Here is a 26,021-nt window from a genome sequence, read left to right as displayed (position 1 = left end):
AGATTATTTCATATAGATATTTATAAGTCAGTGTCTATTACTATCAGAAATTAAAATATTTTTTAAAAAAATACGTATAAAAGATAATTGCCTCAAGTAATATGGCCGCCGGCGTCACCCGGAAGTGACGTAGCCGGAAGTGTGCATTCTAGAGACTTTGTCCCGGCTGACGGTGTCAGAAAAGCGCTGGAAGGCGGAAATCGGGCTTCCTGGTGTAAAGATGCGGCAGGTGGCGGTCGTTGTTCTATGGTTCCTGGCGGTGCTCGGTTGTCGGGCGGTGGAGGTGAAGAGACCCCGCGGGGTTTCCCTGTCCAGTGAGTGCTGACTCCATTCATTAGCATCGCTGGGATGTGCTAGATTCGTAGGCGTTGTGTTATACGTCCTCCGGGGCGATAGGTGGCGCTGTCGCAGGCGGCTCTGTTACACTCAGCGCTGATTGGAGCGCGTGTCTCCGATTTCTTATATTCCATCACTATGTTATTGGGCTGCGGAGCTCCCCCTGCCGGCCAGGCTGTGAACTGCAGCTGCAAACTCCATATTCCAGATTTTTCCGTAGTCCAGATGGGTTTGTACACCGGCTGTACTAGATATGTTATATTTAAGCAAGGGGTCTGGTCTCCATTACAGATATTGCTGTATAAGGGAGCATATTTGCCTCTCAGAGTCCTGGAAAAGCTGTGTGACAACCACAACCAGTGCTCTTATGTGTTTTCCAGGCTCCTGCACGCATCTCTGCTTATTTGTGGATGAGCAGAATGTTTTACATAACATAGATTTGCCACTCAGAAGCCTGGAAAAGCTGGGTGACACTTCAGCTCTCACGTGTTTCTGAATGCGGATCAGTTTGGATCTGTAGACGGATTTTTGCCGTTCAGCAGTCAGGGAAAGCTGGATGACTCTTGTAGATCACTCTGATGACTTGTCACCCAGCTTTCCCTGGCTTCTGAATGCAGGTTATCTAGTTACACTGCCTGCAGATCCATCAGTAAGGTGGATTTACCATTCAGGACCCCAGAAAAGCTGGGTGACACGTATCCACAGCTACAGACCTCTGATGAGTTGACACTCGGATTTCTAAGGCATCTGAATGCAGTTATATATATTTATACATCTATATATATTATATATTTGTACTTCTATTAAAAAATCTCCACCCTTCCAGTACTTATCAGCTGCTGTATGTCCTGCAGGAAGCAGTGTATTCTTTTCAGTCTGACACTGAGCTCTCTGCTGCCACCCATAGAAATCCCCATAGAAAACCTCTCCTACTCTGGACAGTTCCTGGACAGAGGTGGCAGCAGAGAGCACTGTGTCAGACTGGAGAGAATACACCACTTCCTTCAGGATATACAGCAGCTCATAAGTACTGAAAACGGGAGGTTTTTTTTTTTGTTTTTTTTTTTTAGTAGAAGTAAATTACAAATCTATAGCACCAGTTGAATTAAGAGTTTTTTTTTTTTGCTGGAGTACCCCTTAAAAAATTTTCACCCAAGTTACTCAAATTTAGCTACCAATATTTGATCAATAACCAGTCAGGCTTCTGGGAATGTTCTGTAGTGATGGATGGCCAGAACTATAGATATCACGTGGCTTCACCCAACTTTCCCCGAATGCATCTCTTATAGACATAACGGACGTGTTACCTACAGCCTAACTAAACCCGCCACTCAGGCGCCTGGGAAAGCTGGGTAACAGTATAGCGGCAGGTATAGCTCTCCGGAGTTGTCATCTAGCTTTGGTTACGTATGTGCTCAGTCTGTTACTACATAACTAACAAGGGTGCCGCTCAGGAGTCTGGGAAAGCTGAGTGTCATACAGTGGTTGCAGTATATGAAAGGTTTGAGTGACAGACAAGTATGGCCACTAAATCTGTATAAAACCTAACGCTGCTTCACTGCAACATATGCAATTCAGGAGTCTGGGAAAGCTGGGTGACAAGTTGCAGGAGCTGAAGGGGACGCCATCATTTTGGCACCTAGATTTCCCTGCAATGGCCAAAACTTGCCAGATTCCGGCCTGTAGTTAGGGCTGTGTGCTTTGTTTTGTATGATTTACCCTCTTAAAGGGGGTCTCTTCTCTGCACCGCCATCTTTCCTCCTCTAACATGTCGTCCTTGTTCCCACAGATCGCAGCTTCTATGATGAGACAAAACCCTTCACCTGCCTGGACGGCTCCAAGACAATCGCCTTCGACCGTGTGAACGACGACTATTGTGACTGCGAAGACGGAACGGACGAGCCCGGTAAGATGTGGAGTAGTGAGATCCCGGGAGAGGGGCCACTACAGGAGTAATGTGGTATTACATGTCACCCATACTAATAGTGGTGCCCCAATATAATATTCCTGTCACCTAGCAGGCTTTATATGCATTCTTGGCAGTGCTCTGTGAGCTAAATTTTTTTTTTTTTGTCCTGTCCTGGGATTATTACTAGTCATTGACCTGTCTCGTCTTCTTCCCATCAGGCACTGCTGCATGCTCCAATGGACGGTTCCACTGTACAAACGCTGGATTTAAGCCTATGTACATCCCATCATCCCGGGTCAATGACGGCATCTGTGGTGAGTGGGAGGAGGATAATTCTGTGTGTAGGGTTCACCAGGAGGGGGCGCTGTTGGGCGTCATTTACATCCAGTGACCCAATGGAGCTTAAACGTTGAATTTGTTTTTTTTCTTTCAAATCAACTGGTATCAGAAAGTTATACAGGTTTGTAAATTACTTCTATTTAAAAATCTCTTATTATTATTATTATTATTATTATTATTATTATTATTTATCAGCTGCTGTATGTCCTGCAGGAAGTGGTGCATTCTCTCCAGTCTGACACAGTGCTCTCTGCTGCCACCTCTGCCCATGTCAGGAACTGTCCAGAGCAGGAGAGGTTTTCTATGGGGATTTGCTGCTGCTCTGGACAGTTCCTGACACGGACAGAGGTGGCAGCAGAGAGCACTGTGTCAGACTGGGAAGAATACACCACTTCCTGCAGGACATACAGCAGCTGATAAGTACTGGAGGTTGTTAAATAGAATTAATTTCCTAAACTATATAACTTTCTGACACTAGTTGATTTGAGGGAAAATAGCTGGAGTACCCCTTTAAAGAAACGGCCATCAAGCTATTTTGTTTGCCATAAAAAGTATCTTCCATGACTGCCTCTTGGTGTAGGGTATTCTGGGTATGGCATAGTCTGACTACTCTAACTGTAGAGAATCCCTTCCCAGATGTCTGAATCCCCTAATATCCAGAAGTCAAATTTTATGGCCCACCAGCTGATGTAAGGCTGTAATTCCCATCATGCCTGAACAGCCAAAGCTTTGATAGTCTCATCATTAGCCATGACCTGTTGTATTATATATCATGGAGGTCCTGACCTGCAGAGCTTACACTCCTCTCCCCGCAGACTGCTGTGACACCACTGATGAATATAACAGCGGAGCCCATTGCCAGAACACCTGCAGGTGAGGCTTTCCCTGCCATGTAAGATGATCAGCACAACATTGTCATGGTTCTTTTTGGATCTCCTATAGCTGTTGTATCTCCTGATTTTTCTCAGGGAGATGGGCAGGAAAGAGCGGGAGGAGCTGGAGAAGAAGGCCGAGATGGCGCGGGAGGGCATGCTGCTGAAGCAGAAGTTTATTGAGGATGCCCGAAAAGGCAGAGAGGAGAAGCAGGTACTAGAGCCCCACACACCCTATGCAAACTGTTATGTCCTCTGCTCCTGTCTGTGCTCTAAAATCTGTGACACCTCTGCTCCTGTCTGTGCTCTAAACTGTGTGACATCTCTGCTCCTGTCTGTGCTCTAAACTGTGTGACACCTCTGCTCCTGTCTGTGCTCTAAACTGTGTGACACCTCTGCTCCTGTCTGTGCTCTAAACTGTGTGACACCTCTGCTCCTGTCGGTGCTCTAAACTGTGTGACACCTCTGCTCCTGTCGGTGCTCTAAACTGTGTGACACCTCTGCTCCTGTCGGTGCTCTAAACTGTGTGACACCTCTGCACTTGTCTGTGCTCTAAACTGTGTGACACCTCTGCTCCTGTCGGTGCTCTAAACTGTGTGACACCTCTGCTCCTGTCGGTGCTCTAAAATGTGTGACACCTCTGCTCCTGTCTGTGCTCTAAACTGTGTGACACCTCTGCTCCTGTCTGTGCTCTAAACTGTGTGACACCTCTGCTCCTGTCGGTGCTCTAAAATGTGTGACACCTCTGCTCCTGTCTGTGCTCTAAACTGTGTGACACCTCTGCTCCTGTCTGTGCTCTAAACTGTGTGACACCTCTGCTCCCGTCAGTGCTGCTCACACCTCGATAGATCCTGTTGAAAGTCCATCATCTTTGGCATTACCCAGGTGCATTATGGGAAGGGACCTATTGACCTCTGTCCATCTTCTTGTGCAGGTAAAGCTACAGGAGCTGGTAGAGAAGCGGCAGAACGTGCAGACACAGGTGGAGGCGCTGCGCGCTCAGAAGGAGGCGGCTGAGACACCCGAGAAAGAAGCTAAAGATGCCCATAAGGAGGAGTGGGAAGGTGAAGTTCTGCGCCTCTGTTGTGTCTTTTTAGAATATATATGTATATATAATGTGTAATATAAATATATATATATATAATATATATATATAGCGCTGCAGAATCAAAGCACTGTGGAATCTGTTGGCGCTATACAAAAAAAAAAAAAAAAAAATATATATATATATATATATATATATATATATATATATATATATATATATATATATATATATATATATAAATATGTGTACATATATATGTGTATGTATGTGTGTGGGATCCGCGGAAACACTAGTCCGATACACAGTCCCCAGGGGGCTCGACTCGTCTCCCCAATATCAATAGTAGAAGCAAGTAGAGGACAGCATCTTCTTCCAATTAAAAAGACTTTATTGTGCCAGTCTACATAGCAATGCAACGTTTCAGCTCGTGAACCCGAGCCTTTTTCAAACATGCTTGAGAAAGGCTCGGGTTCACGAGCTGAAACGTTGCATTGCTATGTAGACTGGCACAATAAAGTCTTTTTAATTAGAAGAAGATGCTGTCCTCTACTTGCTTCTACTATATATATATATATAATATTTATTTATTTTATTTTATTTATATTGTGTATATATATTTCTATCTTTCGGTACTGCAGCACGCAGGGAGGCGGAGAAGGCGGCTATGGAGAAGAAACGTACCGTGGAAGTGTTTACTGAGCTGGACCAGGACTCGGATGGAATGTGAGCGTCTTCCTGTAATGTACACAGAATAGACAAAAAACAATAAGTGTCTCCATGGTAACAGACTACAAGTACGTCCAGCAGTCACTGTGTCTGTGCTTTGTGTAGGGTTTCGGTGGCTGAGCTGCTCTCTCACACCGAGCTGGATTCCGATGCGGACGGCTCATTGTCAGACAAAGAAGCCCAGGTGAGACCCAGTCTTATGTCCTGTTGTATAGTATCCTGCTATATATCTCTATACAGTGACACAAGTAGATATAGAGGAATGGGGGAGAGGATGCAGTGGTTACAGTAGGTGTCATGTCTTCTGCTGCAGGATCTCCTCGGAGGGTCGTACTCTGTAGATATCTCAGCTTTCCAGGAGACGGTTTGGCCACAGATTAAAGAAAAGTTCAAATCGGAGGTAGGAGCCAACATGAGGGTGTGAGGGCCTGGTGTTCTAGGTGTGAGGGCCTGGTGTTCTAGGTGTGAGGGCCTGGTGTTCTAGGTGTGAGGGCCTGGTGTTCTAGGTGTGAGGGCCTGCTGTTTGGTGACTGCATGATGTTAAGGTCTGACTTGTCTTCATCTTTGCCAGAGCGACTCTGCTCCATTGCCTCCAGTAGAAGAAGGGACAGACAGTCACCCAGAAATCCCCCCGGAGGAGGAGGAAGATGATGATGTTGAAGAGGGAGATGAGGAAGACGATGATGACGACTTGGATGAAGAGCACCGGGTGAGTCCAGAGTAGAGTTACGCGATACAACCCTACCTGCTGGGAGCCGACATGAGGATTGTGTTTGTTATAGCGTTCAATAAGATATATTCACATAGCTCCCCCTAGTGGTGGCCTGGTAATCTGACAATGTCAGGGTGAAATTGTTTATGATGGGGTCTTGTAGGTAGACTGGATCAGATTATAATGTTCTATGTTTATCACAGGCTCCACTCAGGAAGTCACATGGAGAGGAGGTGGAGATGCCGCCATATGACGAGGCCACCCAGGCCCTGATAGACGGTGAGTGACAAACACCTCATGTGACTAGTCACATACTGTATCCTCTTATCATCCTTTATAAATCTCTTAATGATCTTTGTTGCAGCTGCTCAAGCGGCACGTAATCAATTTGACGAAGCCGAGAAGTCCCTGCGAGAAATCGAGGATACCATCAGGTGTGTAGCATATAATCCGCTCATCCTCCAATTACAGTAACCTGGCTCCTGGTCCTCTTATTACCCCTATAACATCTTATTACAGTAACCCGGCTCCTGATCCTCTTATTACCCCTGTAACATCTTATTACAGTAACCCGGCTCCTGATCCTCTTATTACCCCTGTAACATCTTATTACAGTAACCCGGCTCCTGATCCTCTTATTACCCCTGTAACATCTTATCACAGTAATCCGGCTCCTGATCCTCTTATTACCCTGTAACATCTTATTACAGTAACCCGGCTCCTGATCCTCTTATTACCCCTATAACATCTTATTACAGTAACCCGGCACCTGATCCATTTATTACCCCTGTAACATCTTATTACAGTAACCCGGCTCCTGATCCTCTTATTACCCCTGTAACATCTTATTACAGTAACCCGGCTCCTGATCCTCTTATTACCCCTGTAACATCTTATTACAGTAACCTGGCTCCTGATCCTCTTATTACCCCTGTAACATCTTATTACAGTAACCCGGCTCCTGATCCTCTTATTACCCCTGTAACATCTTATCACAGTAATCCGGCTCCTGATCCTCTTATTACCCTGTAACATCTTATTACAGTAACCCGGCTCCTGATCCTCTTATTACCCTGTAACATCTTATTACAGTAACCCGGCTCCTGATCCTCTTATTACCCTGTAACATCTTATTACAGTAACCCGGCTCCTGATCCTCTTATTACCCCTGTAACATCTTATTACAGTAACCCGGCCCCTGATACTCTTATTACCCTGTAACATCTTATCACAGTAATCCGGCTCCTGATCCTCTTATTACCCTGTAACATCTTATTACAGTAACCCGGCTCCTGATCCTCTTATTACCCTGTAACATCTTATTACAGTAACCCGGCTCCTGATCCTCTTATTACCCTGTAACATCTTATTACAGTAACCCGGCTCCTGATCCTCTTATTACCCCTGTAACATCTTATTACAGTAACCCGGCTCCTGATCCTCTTATTACCCTGTAACATCTTATTACAGTAACCCGGCTCCTGATCCTCTTATTACCCCTGTAACATCTTATTACAGTAACCCGGCTCCTGATCCTCTTATTACCCCTGTAACATCTTATTACAGTAACCCGGCACCTGATCCTCTTATTACCCTGTAACATCTTATTACACTAACCCGGCTCCTGATCCTCTTATTACCCTGTAACATCTTATTACAGTAACCCTGCTCCTGATCCTCTTATTACCCCTGTAACATCTTATTACAGTAACCCGGCTCCTGATCCTCTTATTACCCTGTAACATCTTATTACAGTAACCCGGCTCCTGGTCCTCTTATTACCCTGTAACATATTATTACAGTAACCCGACTCCTGATCCTCTTATTACCCCTGTAACATCTTATTACAGTAACCCGGCTCCTGATCCTCTTATTACCCTGTAACATCTTATTACAGTAACCCGGCTCCTGATCCTCTTATTACCCTGTAACATCTTATTACAGTAACCCGGCTCCTGGTCCTCTTATTACCCTGTAACATCTTATTACAGTAACCCGGCTCCTGATCCTCTTATTACCCTGTAACACCTTATTACAGTAACCCGGCTCCTGATCCTCTTATTACCCTGTAACATCTTATTACAGTAACCCGGCTCCTGATCCTCTTATTACCCTGTAACATCCTATTACAGTAACCCGGCTCCTGATCCTCTTATTACCCCTGTAATATCACATACTTATCTGGCTGAACTTTGACCTCTGTCCTATTTTATTATTTTTTTTTTTTTTGTATGTAGAGGTTTAGAGAAGGAGATTTCGCTGGATTTTGGAGCACATGGAGAGTTTTCCTATCTCTACGGACAGTGCTATGAACTTTCTACTAGCGAGTGAGTATACAGCTGTGGCACTGGGGGCTATTAGAAGTAATGTGGTGACCTGGGTGATGCTCTGGGTAGATATGTATATTAGTTATTGTACAGTGTTGGTCTATAGGATGACTTTCCTGTGGTCTGCTTTCTCAGATATATATATCGCTTGTGTCCGTTTAATCGTGTGACTCAGAAACCGAAGGTTGGAGGCTCAGAGACCAGTCTGGGGTAAGAGGCTTTGGATATGATTTACACATTCATTTGTCATGTGGTGAGTAAATGTTGGAATTCAGGTTGTTTTTGTCTTCCACAGAATATGGGGATCCTGGGCAGGACCAGAAAATGATAAATTTAGTATAATGAAATATGATCAAGGAACAGCCTGTTGGCAGGGACCAAACCGTTCTACACAGGTGAGTGATATGTAGATATCTGCCCCTCCCACCACAGAGTGATCCGGACAAGAGGGAGGAGCTATGTGACATGGACTTTTGCCCTCCCACCACAGGGTGACACCGGAGGGAGGAGCTATGTGACATGGAGTTTACTCCCACCACAGGGTGACAGACAGGAGGGAGGAGCTATGTGACCTGGAGTCTGCTCCTCCCACAACAGGGTGACACAGACAGGAGGAAGGAGCTATGTGACATGGAGTCTGCTCCACCACTTGGCACACTGTAGAATCTGTTCATGTCTATGGGAGTATTTTCTGTGGCATAGTTTCTTCCATAGTGGTGTAGTAGTTGTCTGTGCTGTTGTCATTGATAGACGTAGCCTTAGTGAGAGACCTGAATGTTGTGACATTTGTTTCTGCAGGTGAAGCTGTACTGTGGTAAAGAGACCGTAGTCACGTCCACTTCAGAGCCCAGCCGCTGTGAATACCTCATGGAGTTCTTCACTCCAGCCGCCTGTCAGCAGCCAGTGGAAGTCCCACAGGAAGACCACGATGAGCTGTGATTCCACCCAAGCAGACAGGTAACGCATCCTTCTACTTCTCCTGCGCTGTGTACACGGGCTGCGGTGTCCTGCGCTGTGTACACGGGCTGCGGTGTCCTGCGCTGTGTACACGGGCTGCGGTGTCCTGCGCTGTGTACACGGGCTGCGGTGTCCTGCGCTGTGTACACGGGCTGCGGTGTCCTGCGCTGTGTACACGGGCTGCGGTGTCCTGCGCTGTGTACACGGGCTGCGGTGTCCTGCGCTGTGTACACGGGCTGCGGTGTCCTGCGCTGTGTACACGGGCTGCGGTGTCCTGCGCTGTGTACACGGGCTGCGGTGTCCTGCGCTGTGTACACGGGCTGCGGTGTCCTGCGCTGTGTACACGGGCTGCGGTGTCCTGCGCTGTGTACACGGGCTGTGGTGTGTTCCTGCGCTGTGGACACGGGCTGCGGTGTGTTCCTGCGCTGTGGACACGGGCTGCGGTGTGTTCCTTCACTGTCTAGCCTAAGAACTTTTAGTAAATCTGTCCATGTATAAGGTCCAACGTGAGTTTTCTGTTTAACATAAGGAAGTGCCTTTTGTTAGAAAACCAGCAGGGGGCAGTGGTGTACCTCAACACTTGTGGAAACGTTTCATTATCTATTCACTGCTAAGGTGGTGTGGAACTTGTAGTGCTCCAGCAACTACAGTTCCACATGACAAGTTTTCAGTTCTCTGGAAACATCTGTCATGACTTTTTTTTTTTTTTTTTTTTTTTTTAAAGAATCAGAGCACTTGTAAACCATCACGTTTCGGGATCTGACCGTAACCTCATGCCCTTTGTTTGCAGGTGATGTAGTAGACAGTAGGACTCTGTGTGAACCCCTTAGAGCTGTGAATAGAAGGATCAGACGTCACCCTGGTTCCTCACTACATTGTCCTCCTCAAACCTCATTCCAGACCCCGTCCTGACTTTTTCCTGATCTCTGCAGTAAAGGACACTGGCAACCGAAAGACACATTCCACCCACCGTCCCCTCCATTGCTGCTGCTGCCGCCGCCACACACCGCCTCTGCTATGTTTTCCATACTTGGGACTTAAAGGGGATGTCCAGGGATAGAAAAAAAAAAAATCCTCCTCCACCACTCCTGTCCATGGGTCGTGTCTGGTGTTTGCTAAACCCTATTCAGATGAAGTTGCAATACCAAGTACGGCAGATAGACAAGAGTGGCGCTGTTCCTGTATAAAAAGAAAATCTTATTGTAATCTTGGATAAGCCCTTTAACTTGTACACGGTTGTGGCTGCTATCATGTATTTCTTGTTTCCAGACTAGTGGAGGGATTGTTCTGAGCTCAATGTGCTTTAAAAATACAAGGTGGTTTATATAAAATCTGACTCTGTTGTTCTTTCTACCTCATTGATGTCGCATTTCTTTCTGCTTAGAGATCGGTGATTTGACATCTTATATGTCACTAATGTCTCTGTCCTTATAAGTAAATGGTATCGGTGTTCCATCTTTTTATATGTCAGTGATGTCTTGGCTTCTTCCTTGATGTCAGTGGTGTCATGGTTGTGATCTGAACCTGGGTCTATTGGCCTCATAGGTCCCTTAACCCCTCCATGGCAGCCATACGGCTATATACATTGACAATTCTGATGCCCCGTGCTGTTGCAATGTATATAAACATATCTGGTGTGGAGGGGTTTTAAGGGCGAGTGGGACCATGAGGGCGAGCGGCCCCGAGCGGGACCATGAGGGCGAGCGGCCCCGAGCGGAACCATGAGGGCGAGCGGCCCCGAGCGGGACCATGAGGGCGAGCGGCCCCGAGCGGGACCATGAGGGCGAGCGGCCCCGAGCGGGACCATGAGGGCGAGCGGCCCCGAGCGGGACCATGAGGGCGAGCGGGACCATGAGGGCGAGCGGCCCCGAGTGGGACCATGAGGGCGAGCAGCATGGCACACATTAATGGTCCAGGAGCCAGCCATAGTGACAGACAGCAGTGATCACGCTTTTGCCTGCCTTTAACCCCTTAAGGTGTAACTATCATTTAAACAAACTTCTGACATAGCGACAGACCTTAAGGTTCCGGGTGCTCAGACCTCCGCCAATCGTTAGGATGATGGGGCAGACGTGCTCAGCAGCATCTGCTCCCTGTTCACTCTAAACAGCTGATATGAAGAGTCCACGGAGTCATGAAAGAACTTCCGGTAATTCCATACACCAGAGGTCTCGAAGGATTCTATTATAACATAGGCGGCTTGTTATTGGCTGTTTAGAGCGGAGAACAAGTAGCAGACGCTGCTGAGCGCTTCTGCCCCCTCATTTTAATGATCAGTCTATCGCTATGACATGTCAAAAGTTAAACTTTTAAATGCTGTGATCTGTAGCTTTCATGGCATTTAAGGGAGTCAGTGACAGAAGCAGCACCTGTCACTGACTCATCTGAACCCCCGCACCATTTACACTAAAATAGTACCAAAAAAAGTATAGATCATGGTGCAAAAAGTGAGTCCCCAAACAGCCCCCTAGGTGACAGCAGCTCCCTGTGTACCTCATAGAGCTAATATCAGGATCCCCTTCTCTGTCCTGTCTGTCCATAAGATGGCTGACATGGAGGAGCATGTGACCATGCCCCCACCCCATGTGTCTATCACTGAGCCTGTGTATGTCTATGGTGAACACTGGAGGTGAGGCATGGTCGCATGCCCTTCCATGTCAGCCATCTTATGGACAGACTCACCACAACGCAGGGCAGTACAGCCTGGAGGAGGGGAGTCTGATGTTAGCTGTATGAAGTACACAGGGAGCTGCTGTCAGTATATACAGTGAGTACACAGGGAGCTGCTGTCAGTATAGACAGTGAGTACACAGGGAGCTGCTGTCAGTATGTACAATGAGTACACACGGAGCTGCTGTCAGTATATACAGTGAGTACAGGGAGCTGCTGTCAGTATAGACAGTGAGTACACAGGGAGCTGCTGTCAGTATAGACAGTGAGTACACAGGGAGCTGCTGTCAGTATAGACAGTGAGTACACAGGGAGCTGCTGTCAGTATAGACAGTGAGTACACAGGGAGCTGCTGTCAGTATATACAGTGAGTACGCAGGGAGCTGCTGTCAGTATGTACAGTGAGTACAGGGAGCTGCTGTCAGTATGTACAGTGAGTACAGGGAGCTGCTGTCAGTATGTACAGTGAGTACACAGGGAGCTGTCAGTATATACAGTGAGTACACAGGGAGCTGCTGTCAGTATATACGGGGAGTACACAGGGAGCTGCTGTCAGTATATACAGTGAGCAGGGGCGTAGCTAGGATTCACGGGCCCCATAGCAAAAAATTTTAAATATATACACACTCACCAGCCACTTTACTAGGTATACCTGTCCAACTGGACGTTACCACTTAATTTCTAATCAGCCAATCACATGGTGGCAACTCAGTGCATTTAGGCATGTAGACATGGTCAAGACAATCTCCTGCAGTTCAAACCGAGCATCAGTATGGGGAAGACAGGTGATTTGAGGGCCTTTGAACGTGGCATGGTTGTTGGTGCCAGAAGGGCTGGTCTGAGTATTTCAGAAACTGCTGATCTACTGGGATTTTCACGCACAACCATCTCTAGGGTTTACAGAGAATGGTCCGAAAAAGAAAAAACATCCAGTGAGCGGCAGTTCTGTGGGTGGAAATGCCTTGTTGATGCCAGAGGTCAGAGGAGAATGGGCAGACTGGTTCGAGCTTATAGAAAGGCAACAGTGACTCAAATAGCCAACCGTTACAACCAAGGTAGGCAGAAGAGCATCTCTGAACGCACAGTACATCCAACTTTGAGGCAGATGGGCTACAGCAGCAGAAGACCACCCGTTACTAGCATGGTGTACCTAATAAAGTGGCCGGTGAGTGTGTGTGTGTATATATATATATATATATATGCTTTACTGCTGATGCACTGACCTCTGCACATATTTGTTTTTCCTACTCTATTGCAGCAGCTAGAGAACGGAGGTCAGAGGTTATCAGTGCATTGAAGCAGAGATCTCTGTCTTCTGCTTGTTAACCCTTTTTTGTGTTGCAGCATGTAAGTAAACATCGGGTCACTTACACTCTGCAGTACATAATGGGCTAAGCAGAAGGACATACGCTCTTACCTTCTTCTCTGGGCCCCCTCCTGCATGGGCCCCATAGCAACTGCCTACCTTGCCTCTATGGTAGCTACGCCACTGACAGTGAGTACACTTACTAATACTGTACACTGAACAGTCTTACTATAAAGTGGCCAACCCCTTTAACCACCAATGCATCCATTAAAGAGCCATATTTCACAAGCGCTGCTCCGGTATACTGTGCTTGGTGAAGTGCTCAGATATATAATAAGGGCCAAGGTCCTGCTGTACAGGACTTTAGTCTGGGCTGTTTAACCTTGGATACCTTGGGCTTTAGTGACTGGCACAGAGTGAGCAGGTTTCCTCCGCCACCCTCCTCGCTGGGTGCTTATAGAGGAGTTTGGGCCTAATGATGGAGTCCAGTTCTCTGCCCTCACATACAGAACTATAAAATAATCACATTATTATTCTGCATATTGGGCAACATGAAGAAAAAATAAATCAGGTTTTTATACTGCCTCCCAACAACATTGAATAAAAGATGATAAAAAGAAAAAAAAATGTTTTAGTGGTCAGAAGTAGAGATGAGCGGATCCTCCAGCCCTAAGGGGTCCTGGAAAACATGGATAAAGTTGAGTCGGGAGAAGCACGCTGGAGATGGGCTCCATAGTCTGACTATACTATCACCTGCAGTGAGAAGGGACTGGAGAGAAGAACTCAGTCACATGCCTCAATTCTAGCAATTGTTGGGGGAGTCTAAGCACCCAGATGGACGATGAAATGACAGGCAGTGAATGAGGCTGAGCTGCATCTCCTGTGGATGGATATGGACAGAAACAGCCAGGTTTGTTTCATCCTGAAGAACCTTTTAAGGATTCCTTGATTTCTTCCATCCTCTGATGGTTGAATACATGAGGCCTCCACATAGCTCCCTACAGGTCTTAAAGGGTATGACTACATAGAGGGGTTGTCCAGGCAAGCCAATCACCCCATGTGCTGGACCCGCCTCTTCTAGGTCCTGTGCCAGCCTAACCCCACAGGACCTGTCCAGACAGGTGGGGCAGAACTTGTAAGAAGCAGCGACTAGCACAGTGAAGGATCGGGAGTATCGACATGGCAGCTGGGGGAGTTGAGGAGTAAAATATATATATCACGTATATAAAAACCCCACTCTGGCAGCAAATTTTTGTTTAGCCCAGACAACCTCTTTAAGGCTACAATCCCACTTGCCGGATCTGCAGCGAGGGGACTCGCTGCAGATCCCGGCCCTATACTTTCAATGGCAGACAAACACGCAGCAGGGATGTACATCCCTGCGGCGAGTTTGTCCACAGCCCGCCCCTTTAACCCCCCGTCCGCCGGAGCTGATACTTTACCTGATCTCGGCTCCGGCTTGCTTCGGTGGTTCTCGGTGTCTTCAGCAAGCCGGAGCGGGGACCAGGTGAAGCATGGTTTTGTATTTCATCTCCCCACTAAGCAGCCACATACAGTACATGTATCCCTCCTGTGCAACCACATACAGTACATGTATCCCACCGTGCAGCCACATACAGTACATGTATCCCACCTGTGCCGCCACATACAGTACGTGTCTCCCACCTGTGCCGCCACATACAGTACATGTCTCCCACCTGTGCAGCCACATACAGTACATGTCTCCCACCTGTGCTGCCACATACAGTACATGTATTCCACCTGTGCAGCCACATACAGTACATGTATCCCACCTGTGCAGCTACATACAGTACATGTATCCCACCTGTGCAGCCACATACAGTACATGTACCCCACCTGTGCAGCCACATACAGTACATGTATCCCGCCTGTGCAGCTACATACAGTACATGTACATGTATCCCACCTGTTCCCCAGCAGTGATTAAGGGCCCACATGTTCTATGCCCTATTAGTGCTGTTCTGGGGTCACTTCCACACTCTGAGCTATATACTCTCATCCCCCACACAGCATCCAGTGTACAATGCACCCAGGACCCTCCAAGTACTACAGCTGCAAACACTACAACTCCCAGCATTTACTGCAGTCTGCAGCCTTCAGGATGTGCTGGGATTTGAAGTACAAATGAGCAGACAACTCAAGGAGTTGTCCTCTTGGAAACTACGACTCCCAGCATTCTCTGAGAGCTTCATAAGTGTAAGTCATTCTGAGAGTTGTAGTTATTGTTATTCGGGGAGTTGTGGTCACAGATACATCAGTACAGAATGGGACCAGGTCTGCATGTCGCTTCTGACAGGTTCTTTATTTGGGTGTCCCCCATGATCAGTTCTATTGGCTGGCCACAGGTATCCCAGTCCCACACTGGGGCCTGCACAGACTGCAGTACAGTCCTTTACTGGGCCCTGGCATCTGTGCTGTAGGTCCCTCCCGAGAAACCAGGACACATGTACCGGATACCCGGGCATATATATATGTGTGCGCCTTTAAGGCAGAAAGGTGGAGAAACAAATAGGTTATGGGGGTTTTGCACAGGGGCCCTTTGCTGTCTGGGTCTGCCGCTGTACAGTACAGTGTATATAGAAGTATACTGTACACTTTTCTAGTATTGTTAATATTAAAGGTGTTCTCCATGCAAACCTTTCCTAATTAAAGGGGTTAGCAGAAAATGTCCTCTACACATACTCCCCCGGACAAACACCCCCTTGACCAAGGAGAGAAAGTGGAGCACTGGGGAGCAGAACAGGTTAGGATCTGCCCGTTTTCTCCACATTATCGCAGTCACACCATTTATCACCAGTCTCATGAAATAAACAATGACACTTTTTTTTTTATTTTTATTAATAATCTTTTTATTTCCTTTTTTATACGTTTTATTATTCAGTGCTCTCAGCTCAATGGATTTCAAACCAGCTTATAAAAAAATGCACGTTATTCTTTTTTTCTTTTTTTTTTTTCTTTGTATTTTTTTTTTTTTTAAACAATGTGTCAACCCCTTTTTCTTTGTTCTTTAAATAAATTATCACCTTTTCCTCCAATTCCCAAATGAAGCCCTATATCCTCTATGGAGGCGGGCTTTGACCGGAAAAAAAAAAAAAAAAAAAAAAGAAGAAACCTTTGTTTGCTTAGGCTCAACAAACATAAATATGCACATATTTATACCCACACAAATAAAGAATAAATACTTCCAAATAAGTTAAAAACAACATTTTAAAAGATCTCGCCAGGTTTTCAATTTTTTTTTTTTTTTACATTTTTTTCTATTCTTTTTTTTTTCTTTACATAAATGTCTTTTTATGCTCTGTTGACTTTTCATTAATTTTTTTTTTAATTTCAAGAGATCCTACAACATTCTACTAAACACAGGCAAAGAAACCACACGGAACCTAGAACACAAATAACTAACTAAAATTAAGGGATCGAGAGATTTCCTCCCGTCCCGACTAGCGTTTATATTGTTTTTTAATATTAGAAATAAAAGCACAAAAATTGAATCAAAATTATATAAAAAGAAAACACATTCACTAGAGAAATGTCTGGGGGGCGTTAACCTAATTAAAAAATAAACGAAAAAACGAGTTATAGAACAGACGTTAACTAAGAAACAACCAAATTTTCTCTAGCTAGTTTTCATGTTTTTTTTTTCGCTACACAATAATTCAACGTCAAGCTAATTCAACTTATATATTATGGATATTTGTTTTTATTAAGACTCCAGTCCCACTTTCCAATTTTTTTTAGGTTTATTATGTTTTGAATATGGCTGCATTGAGAAATGCCGGCGCTAGCCTTCGGCCTTCCAGCTTTTGAAAAACTACAATTCCCATCATGCCTGGCCAGCCAAAGGATGAGCGAATCAATCTGAAATAAATTCAAATTAATTCCAAAATTTTTTGAAAGATTGGAATTGTCAAAATCCTAAATTTTGGAATCCGTTTTGAGTAAATCATTGAAAATGCCAGCTGCTGTTTTAACAATTAGAGAAAGGGTTCATGTTAAAGACCTTAACACTAGGGTTACACAATCATGGTGTTAAAGAGCTTGAAAAGGGGTTGGGTACTGCCCTAAGAGATTGGTGAGAATCACATCACACACAATTTTTTCAGGTTAATCGAGAAATTTTCAAATCCAAATTGAACTGGACCTGAAATAATCTTTTTTTAAAAAAAATTTGCTTATCTTTAGTTAGAATAAATATGTAGGGTTTTATTCAAAAATATCATAAAAATAATCTCTATAACCTGTTGTGCATAGATTTGAACTATATAAAAATTTTTTTATAATTTCATAATGAATTTTTTTTGGTGTCCTCCAAAGTAAGTGACGCTCTTTGGCCAACAAGATGAAGATTCTAAACAGAGGATCCCTTCTCTACTAACTCATACTATTCACTGATACAGTAGTCATGCCACCACATTCACAATCGTGTGACCTGGCAATTTTGGTAACTGTCGTCTTATTTATATTTTTATTCTGTAAGTTTTTGGAGAATTTTTTTTTCTTTAAAAAATTAGTGCAACTCTGTTCACTGTATCATCCAGTCGTCTTTATTTTGCCATTGCCGGGCTATTTCTCAATGAAAGACACATTCCCCCTATAATAATTTATGTTTTTTCATGCCTTTTTTAATTCAAATAATTATTATGCATGTTTTTTAATTCAAATTTTTTTTAAATTAGAAATTGGAAATATTTTACTCGTTTCTTTCCTGGCAAAGTGGGTCTGAAGCTTGAATGGTAACCAATCTAGACATCTTCTAAACCAAACCTGGCACAATATTCAATAATAATAATGATAATAATTAATAAAAAATACACAATTATTTGGATTTTCCATGATGAGTATGGATGTCGTTATGTCTTTAAACAGGGGCCACTGTGTAAAATATATAAAGACAGTCTGAATGAAAAGGCTTTTAAACAAGTCCCAAAAAATGGGAATCCTTGAACATATAAATATATTGCAGTTCAAATCTAAAATGCATCAAGGGTTTGGATATTTTTTGTGTTTTTTTTTTTCCTTAGGCAAGAACAACTTGGGGATATTAAAAATAATAAATTATGAATTATTGCAAGTTGTGTAGTTTGCCGTCGTGTTCCTGAAGCAAACGTGACCGTCCTTCTGATGACCAGTCCACAAAATCCAACAAAAAACTTTAAAAATGATAAATTGATCAAAATTGATTTTCCCACACTTGCCAACATGAATGTAAATATGAAATTTCAAAGTTTTTTTTAATGACCGCCCAAGTTATTTTTGCATAATAGGTGCACTTTAATTCTTCCTGGAAGCCACTAGCTTGGAAAAGGTTTTTTTTTTAATCTAATAAAAAAGTTCCATTTTTTTTTTTTTTTCTTTTATGTTTTTTTCCTTTTGTTCTGTCGCTTTACCCCCGTAATGAATTAAAAGAGCTATTATCGTGTAACTATATATTTTTCATGGACTCCTATTTTTGGACAAGTGCGAAAGGCTTAAAATGCTCATTGAGATTTTTTTTTTCTCCTTTTTTATAAAAATAGATATTTTAGTTTTTTTGTGTTTTTTTTTGTTTGTTTTTCTTTCGTTTCTGCTCCCGCTCTCATTTCTTTGTTTATTACTCTTTAGGAGAAGAGAGGATATCGAGTGAGATCGGGGAGGGGGGAGGGGCAAGGGATTGAGGCAGTGAGATGGCGCTAAACCAGGATATTTAACCAATTCACTACCTAAGTGAGAGAGGTAAAAAAATAAATAAATAAAACATGCTCTCTTACTCGAAACCTCACCCCATTTAAACTATGATGGTAGAAATGTTCTACGATAGCTAGAGAAGTATTGTGACCAGTCAGTAGGCCATATGTCCACTGGGTTGGCACCAGTGGTATTAGATCCTACATGAAATCTTAGACTAGATAGAACTGGCTCCCAAGTCCTAGCTGTCGTCAATTATAAACCAATGGTTCCCACCATGGTGGACCACAAGTTTACTTTTCCTTGTGCAGAGCTCAAATCGTTCCCTCCTTCCCTGTCTATAATTTCAAGGGTGTCTGTACGTGGTGTATGTCTAGCCATTGGCATACCTTACTTTTACCCTCTTGCCGTAACACTTCCTCTCTCACTCCCCCACCCCTCCACTCATTGCCCTCTCTTTCATGCTTTGTGTTGTTTACTAGTTTTGAATGAAACTTGCAGGACCCTATCTCCCAGCCGATATCCGTTCAGGCTGGCAATAGCCATGGCCGCCTCGTCGTAGTTTGTCATGGTGACGAATCCGAAACCTTTGCACTTGTTTGTGGTGAAGTCCCGGATAACTTTGACATTTGTCACTGCGCCGAATGGCCCAAACAGTTGCCACAGAACACTCTCGTCAGCCTCCGGGGATAGGTTGTAGACAAAGATGCACCAGCCAGCAGAGGTAGGACCTGTCAAACTGACTCCAGCAAGGTTGGTAACACTGTCGATGGTTATGGGTGAGAACCTGGGGAGGAAAGAGAGCGGACTACATTGGGTGTAAGGAATAGGTCCATGTGAGTGAAAAGGAGGGGTGAATCATAAGAAAGAAGGAAAGTAAGAAGATACTGGACACCTTAGAATACATCATATTGAGCAATAAATGGGTGGTAGATTATTTGTCCTCAATAAGGGCCCAAAATGTTGTTTTTCTACCAAGCAGAGTAAGTGGAAGATGAAAACATGGAAATGACACAGAATGAGAACACAGTTACATAAAGACCACAAAATGTCAAGGATGACCCTTGAAGAAACCAAAACCTATACTCGAATAGATGAAACAATCTATTACGTTCTCCAGCTACGTCAAGGTGAGGAGCACAGTGATCATCACATTTAGCGACTTGATCGAGAGATACAACTGGTCTACTACTACAGTTATGGAGTTTGGCTGTTTTTCAGTTAGCTCTCAGGCTGTATACAGTGTTTCCCAACCAGAGTTATGTAGAAGACTTTTGCTCCTTGGAAATTGGTTAGAAGAAGCACAGTGACCATTTTGAGATGCCTCCTCTCATATTCCAGTTTCATTTTAAAAAAGTACATTTAAAGGCAAATAAACCTGCTGATATGTCCCTGTGGCCTCCTACCTCCTTCTTCCGGCGCCAGTCTTGTTCTCTTGGTAGGTCCTGCCATTTTCGAGTAATTTAATCTGAAGGAAATATGTAAATAAGTGGGGGCATTGGGGCATTCCTTGGCCTCCCAGTAGACTGTTCAGCCCATCCATCTCCTCCTACGGTCAGGCTTACCTAAGCATATTCCAGTATGCATAAGCAGGCCGGTCTCTGCAGTAACAGCACTAACTGCAGGAACGCGGTATGAACAGCACATGCGCATTGTTACTGCACATGTGCGTCAAGGACTGGACTGCTTATGCATGTTTAAATATACATAAGTAAGTGTGACCATAGGGGGGTGGGCCAAATGGTGCACTAGGAGGCCGAGGAACACCCCCAATGCACCAAAAGCTCATTTACTTATTTCTTCTGCTTAACTTACTCAAAAACAGTAGGACCTACAAAGATAACAAGACCAGCTCCGGAAAGTGGAGTTAGGGAGCTACAGGGACAGGTTTGCATGAACCTGCTGATAGTTTCCCTTTAACATACTACTGCTTTCCTGTTAACTCTCAGGCTATATACTGTATTTCTCAACCAAGCTTCTGAGAAGCTTTTTTTTTTTTTTTTTTGTGAAATTTTTTATTTCTTGACCATCTTTTCTCCGACCTGATCTTTATACGTGTATTTGTTTTTTCCTGAGCATATGTTAATAGGACTTGTTTTCACATTAGACTTGGTGGAGGTGCCTGCAGGTTATAAATGATGCTTGTCATGGCAACGGTCCATGGAAATTGATCTCCACCTCATGTTGCCAAGGCAGATATAGATTCATTGCATTAGAGGTTGTGGAGATATTCTAGATATTCAGCAGCTAGTAAAAAAACTCACAAAAAGAGCGCCTCCATGTGGCATGTTACTTATATGATATTGTCTCAATGTAGACAAGTAGACTTATGATTAGTGTTGAGCAAACTCCCAGTTCCTGTCCAGGATCGGCATTTAACTTCCCACAACTGGAGAAGTTGGTTGTCATCCTAGGGTTGCCAGGAAAACATGAATACAGCCTATGGCTATATGTTTTCCATGACTCCCTAGGGCTGCGAAATTGCCGAACCTGGACAGTCTGCCACCTGATGTAATTGTAATTTTAGGTGAGTGGGCAATATAGGGCCCCTCTTGGTTCTTTCCTTGTGGAAGTACAAGAAATGGCTGCTCTGACTACCACCGCCATGGTCTTTATGCTTAAAGGGAATCTGTCACTAGGTGTATGCCGCCTTAAATGATGGCAACATAAACTAGTGACAGAAATGCTGAACAGACCGATGTATTACTGATGTCATTCTGTTCATCTGTTCTACTAATATGCAGGAGAATAGGATTCTTGACGCGCCCCTCCCCCCGCCCTCCAGCTGCCAATTGACAGTTGACTGCCTATACACAGCATGGATAGATAACTGCCAATCAGCAGCTGGTGGGTGGAGTTTTCTGCTTCTCATGAATATCCAGGACTACTGAGCACATGCACATAATGGAGAGGACTACTTATTGTCCAGGTTATTCAGTAGGAGATCTCCGAATCAGCTGCACAGAAAAATGTAAGTGATACATCATTCTGTTCTATCTCTAGTTTAGGTTACCCTGAGATAGGACAACACAAACCTGCTGACAGAGTTTCTTTAAGATCAGTCAGATACCAGGTGGCGCAAATAAAAAAAAATTCCTACCTTTACAGATCTCAGCTGACTGTAATGGACAATAGAATCTGATATGTTCTTGTGGGATGTAGTCTATCATTTCTTATAGTCTCAAATACATGGGTCTATAGGTTAAAATGATAAACCCTATCACTTAAAGTGGTTTTCCATATTCGCTTTCACTTGTAACTATGGACTGAAAACAATTAGAGGAGCTCAGACTATGGGGGAGATTTATCAAACATGGTGTAAAGTGAAACTGGCCCAGTTGCCCCTAGCAACCAATCAGATTCCATCTTTCATTCCTCACAGACTCTTTGTTAAATGAAAGGTGGAATCTGATTGGTTGCTAGGGGCAACTGAGCCAGTTTCACCTTAAACCATGTTTGATAAATCTCCCCCTATATTTTTATAAACCTGAAAACTCCTTTAGGGTTCATTCACACGTACAGGATCTGCAGCATATTTGATGGTGCAGATTTAATGCTGTGATAGTTATTTATATCAAATCTGCTGTGCATCTGTAGCAGAAAATCAGCTGCAATACGGTGTGTGTGTGAAGCTACCCTTAAAGGGCATTTAGTGACATGCTTTACAGTAAGGCTCATGGACATAGACAACAATAGACAGACTCTCTCCCCTTGAAATGAATATAAAACATCACCGAGCGCGCTCTGTGACATTTAAAAAAGGTCAATCCACAAGGAGCTACTATTGGCTTGTATTGATGCTATCTACCTACTGGTGTCACATGATGCTGTTAGCTGTACAGATCACATTACAGCCGCCTCCTCTTATCAATACAGACACAACAGGAAGCCTCAGTTTAGTTTTATCCCCAGTGGTGAGAATTATTTATCACTATCCTTGTGTAATATATAGGGGGGTTTTATTTTCCCGCATAATCCTCACCTCCATTAGAATTAATATGCCATGCCCAACCATCAAAGGTCGCCCCTACTGGCCTGCAGTTGGCTCACATGTATGTTTGCCTTCCCTCCTCGTCCCCCAAAATAATTTTCATCCCAGTCAAGCCATTGCCCCTCTAAAAGATGATGGAGTGTGGTCAGCATTAGAGGTTGATGGACGACTGGCCTAGGAATATGAAGCGTCTATGGCCAAATGTTAGATACATTCTACTGTGGAATGTATCTAACAGGTGATTAGATACAGGGCAGTACTTATGTTGACTACAGATGATCGCTATATGCGGTACATAACATAAGTTCTAAACACTTAATAACATGGAGAAAATAGAAGCAGTGGCTCATAGTAACCAATCAGATAAGAGCTTCCTCCAATATGGTGATATGATCACTTCTGTGTTATACTTGCTGACGGCTACCCTAAAATAGTGTGTTTTAGATGGTATTTTACCACCATAAATGTTATAAGTGCGCCCTCCCCTTGACTGGTACAGTGACCTACAATGAACACCCAAGTGATGCCAATATCTGATTGATTGCTATGGCTTACGGCACATTAACAACGCTAACACCATGTTATTGTACGTGTTTTTTTGCTTTATACGACATACGACACAACACAACACAGCCAAAAAGATATGGGGGGGGGAAAAAATTCCAAAAAGAAAAGAAAAAGTAATACAAAAAAAAAAAATTCTCAGAGCAGCCAAAAAGTAGCAAATAATTTAGTCAGCCATGAGTCTAGGAAGGGGAAGAAGAAGGGGAGCTGCTGGTTAATGTACGAGCGAGAGATACCTACTCGTTATGGTCTGTTAGTATATAGGGAATCGGCGGTTTATACCACGCAGAAGTGATTCTCTTTGACATGTCTTCTGGGTAGGAAGGGCCGAGTGGCCAAGTTGCCATGTTGGTACCATCTTTTGGCCAATAAGCGACCTTAACACAAAGGACAACTTTTTCCCCTTCATTGTTTGGGGTGTCTATGGGGAAGAGGAACCCTGTCTACATTTACAATGGGACTATAGCTCTTCTTTATGGGCAACCATAGTGACCACCATTTAGCCTTCTAGAAATTGGACCAACATAGAATCAGACTGACCAGCTGATCTTCCAAAAATTAACAAGCTTATTAGGGGATATGCTGAAGAAGATGGACACCAGTAGAGCTTTCTAGGATCCTAGCGGGTCAATTCCAGTGGGACCAGGTTATTGGCCCAGAGCAAAGTGCTCATATTCACCTTAACGCTATGACCCTTGAGATATCACCCTCACCATAATAACACCCATCTATTCCCAATAATCTATATATACGTCAGTCTGTATATGTAACTGGTGAACACGTTGCCCCCTCTAGTAGGGTATCTCAGCTCGTTCATTAAGCTGCAGTAGTTAGAGACTAAGAAAGAAGCGCAGAGTGGGCAAAGAGATGGGTCTGGGTCTCTTATTTACCTCTTGACTCCATACGCCATGTTTATTAAAGAGTCCAGCCTGCGAGAGAAGGGACAGGAGAGGGAGTGGTGTGTTAGTCATCGCGCAAGGAATAGAGGGATGGGGCCACAATGCCGCTCCGGAGAAACACAAGGGACAAAACTAAAAGTTTTAAAAAATTAGGAAAAACGAAAAGAAAAAAAAAAGCAGGAGGAAACCACAACTCGATTCAAAGACCTTATACATACAACATTACAGATATCCCTACATGTCACTATCGTATGTATGGCCACTGTACGTTCTTGGCTTCTGCTAAAACATAGTCATGGCCTATACAACACCTTAAAACATCCAATGGCTAGAAGCACCTGTAGTCCCACAATTCTTCTCAACAGTGCCCTAGTAGGGTCAGTAGTGCCACCAGGACACATCTATTGCTTGACTTCCTTGAATTCCTTGACTTGAGTTTTGCAGCTCCAGTTGGGTGACCACCACTTTGTATTTGAAGGAGGTGCTCAGGCGTAGATGAACTTCCTCACAATCAATCAATCAATCAATCAATCGTTCGATCATACAAGTTGCCATATTGGTAACATCTTTTGGCCGACAAGCGACCTCAACACAAAGGACAACGATCTTGAACACAACTTGAAACATTGTGTTCCAACTCATGGTCATCAACAAAAGCATCATAAATAGAGATGAGTGAACCGGGTTCGGGTTCGAGGCGATCGAACCCCAACGTTCGGTATTTGATTAGCGGGGGCTGCTGAACTTGGATAAAGCTCTAAGGTTGTCTGGAAAACATGGATACAGCCAATGACTATATCCATGTTTTCCACATAGCCTTAGGGCTTTATCCAACTTCAGCAGCCACCACTAATCAAATGCTGAAAGTTCGGGTTCGGATCGACTCGAGCATGCTCCAGGTTCACTCATCTCTAATCATAAACTTGAATTTGAGGTTAACCTCTTATTCACCGGTAGGGTGAATAAGTTGGTTACATGTCCACACGAGATGTTTTTCTATTCACCTGGACGTCTTATAAAAAGGGGAATGTAGTAGAAAAATAGACAAAACAACACAGGTTAGATAAGTAAAAGGAATGAAGGGCAAAGACTAGGTAGAATAAACAAAAAGTGGGAAGACATTGGAAGACTTAATCTTCTACGTCAGGCATGGGGAACCTTCGGCTCTTCAGCTGTTGCAAAACTATAATTCCCATCATGCCTAGACAGCTAAAGTTTTGCCACAGCTGGAGGGCTAAAGGTTCCCCATTCCTGGCCTAGGAGATGGAGATAACAAGGCACTGTGGCATGGGGACAATGGGCATGGAATCTATTTGGGTTCTGTACTAGAGATGAGCGAACTTGCCGAAAGCTTGGGTTCACATGGACCCGAGCGATCGGAATTTGAATCCCACTGACTGGAGAAGGGTGATGCAGCCCGAGAAAACATGGATGCAGTCTATGTTGGGCCCTTTTGATATAGTCAAAACTCTTTGAGAAGACCACATAAAATTCCATTGCAAAGCGTCCTTCTAGGAGTGGTCTTAACAAAGAAACGGCAACTATGCATAATGTACAACAGACTCAAAATCTGTGGTCTTTTGGAGAGGTTTCACTGTATATTGATGAAACTCGAAGAAGGCTCCTCAACTTTGACAATATCTGATGCCGAAGAGTCAGATGGGGTAAAATTGTGTATGG

The 26,021-nt window shown here is 44.1% G+C and overlaps 2 protein-coding genes across 11 annotated transcripts in view; one reads left to right on the top strand and one right to left on the bottom strand.

Moving 5' to 3' along the window:
- The first annotated feature begins 147 nt into the window (after nucleotides 1-147).
- On the top strand, nucleotides 148-10,557 carry PRKCSH (PRKCSH beta subunit of glucosidase II). Of its 2 annotated transcripts, XM_069976700.1 has the most exons (17): nucleotides 148-314; nucleotides 2,126-2,242; nucleotides 2,464-2,559; nucleotides 3,400-3,457; nucleotides 3,553-3,670; nucleotides 4,391-4,520; nucleotides 5,143-5,227; nucleotides 5,336-5,414; nucleotides 5,544-5,630; nucleotides 5,802-5,939; nucleotides 6,146-6,221; nucleotides 6,307-6,376; nucleotides 8,180-8,269; nucleotides 8,405-8,479; nucleotides 8,565-8,664; nucleotides 9,068-9,226; nucleotides 10,017-10,557. In XM_069976700.1, the coding sequence occupies exons 1-16, from the start codon at nucleotides 221-223 to the stop codon at nucleotides 9,206-9,208; spliced, it is 1,554 nt and encodes a 517-aa protein (XP_069832801.1). In that variant the 5' UTR covers nucleotides 148-220; the 3' UTR covers nucleotides 9,209-9,226; nucleotides 10,017-10,557. The 2 variants fall into 2 exon arrangements, with proteins under 2 accessions (XP_069832801.1, XP_069832867.1); XM_069976766.1 differs by lacking the exon at nucleotides 5,544-5,630.
- A 5,634-nt stretch (nucleotides 10,558-16,191) lies between these two features.
- The window catches only part of ELAVL3 (ELAV like RNA binding protein 3), a 46,305-nt gene continuing 36,475 nt past the window's right edge, over nucleotides 16,192-26,021 (bottom strand). For 7 of the 9 annotated variants that reach the window (XM_069947255.1, XM_069947243.1, XM_069947226.1 and 4 more), the window contains 2 exons: nucleotides 24,333-24,371; nucleotides 16,192-19,674 (listed from right to left, as the gene is read on the bottom strand). In XM_069947255.1, the coding sequence (XP_069803356.1) occupies nucleotides 19,347-19,674; nucleotides 24,333-24,371 (367 nt within the window). In that variant the 3' untranslated portion in view covers nucleotides 16,192-19,346. Of the gene's footprint in view, nucleotides 19,696-24,332; nucleotides 24,372-26,021 lie in introns of all 9 variants that reach the window. The other 2 variants (XM_069947264.1, XM_069947289.1) reach the window with 2 other exon arrangements.

Source organism: Dendropsophus ebraccatus, chromosome 1 (genome assembly GCF_027789765.1).
Source record: "Dendropsophus ebraccatus isolate aDenEbr1 chromosome 1, aDenEbr1.pat, whole genome shotgun sequence".
NCBI classification, from domain to species: Eukaryota; Metazoa; Chordata; class Amphibia; order Anura; family Hylidae; genus Dendropsophus; species Dendropsophus ebraccatus.
Note: the sequence above shows the minus strand (reverse complement) of the source record. Positions and strands in the feature narration are given on the sequence as shown.

Bases quoted from the DNA above. Each gene is read 5' to 3' on its own strand.
- PRKCSH (XM_069976700.1), top strand. From the start codon at position 221: ATGCGGCAGGTGGCGGTCGTTGTTCTATGGTTCCTGGCGGTGCTCGGT. The intron at 3,458-3,552 runs GTGAGGCTTTCC...GATTTTTCTCAG, and splicing joins CATTGCCAGAACACCTGCAG to GGAGATGGGCAGGAAAGAGC. The intron at 6,377-8,179 runs GTGTGTAGCATA...TTTTGTATGTAG, and splicing joins GAAATCGAGGATACCATCAG to AGGTTTAGAGAAGGAGATTT.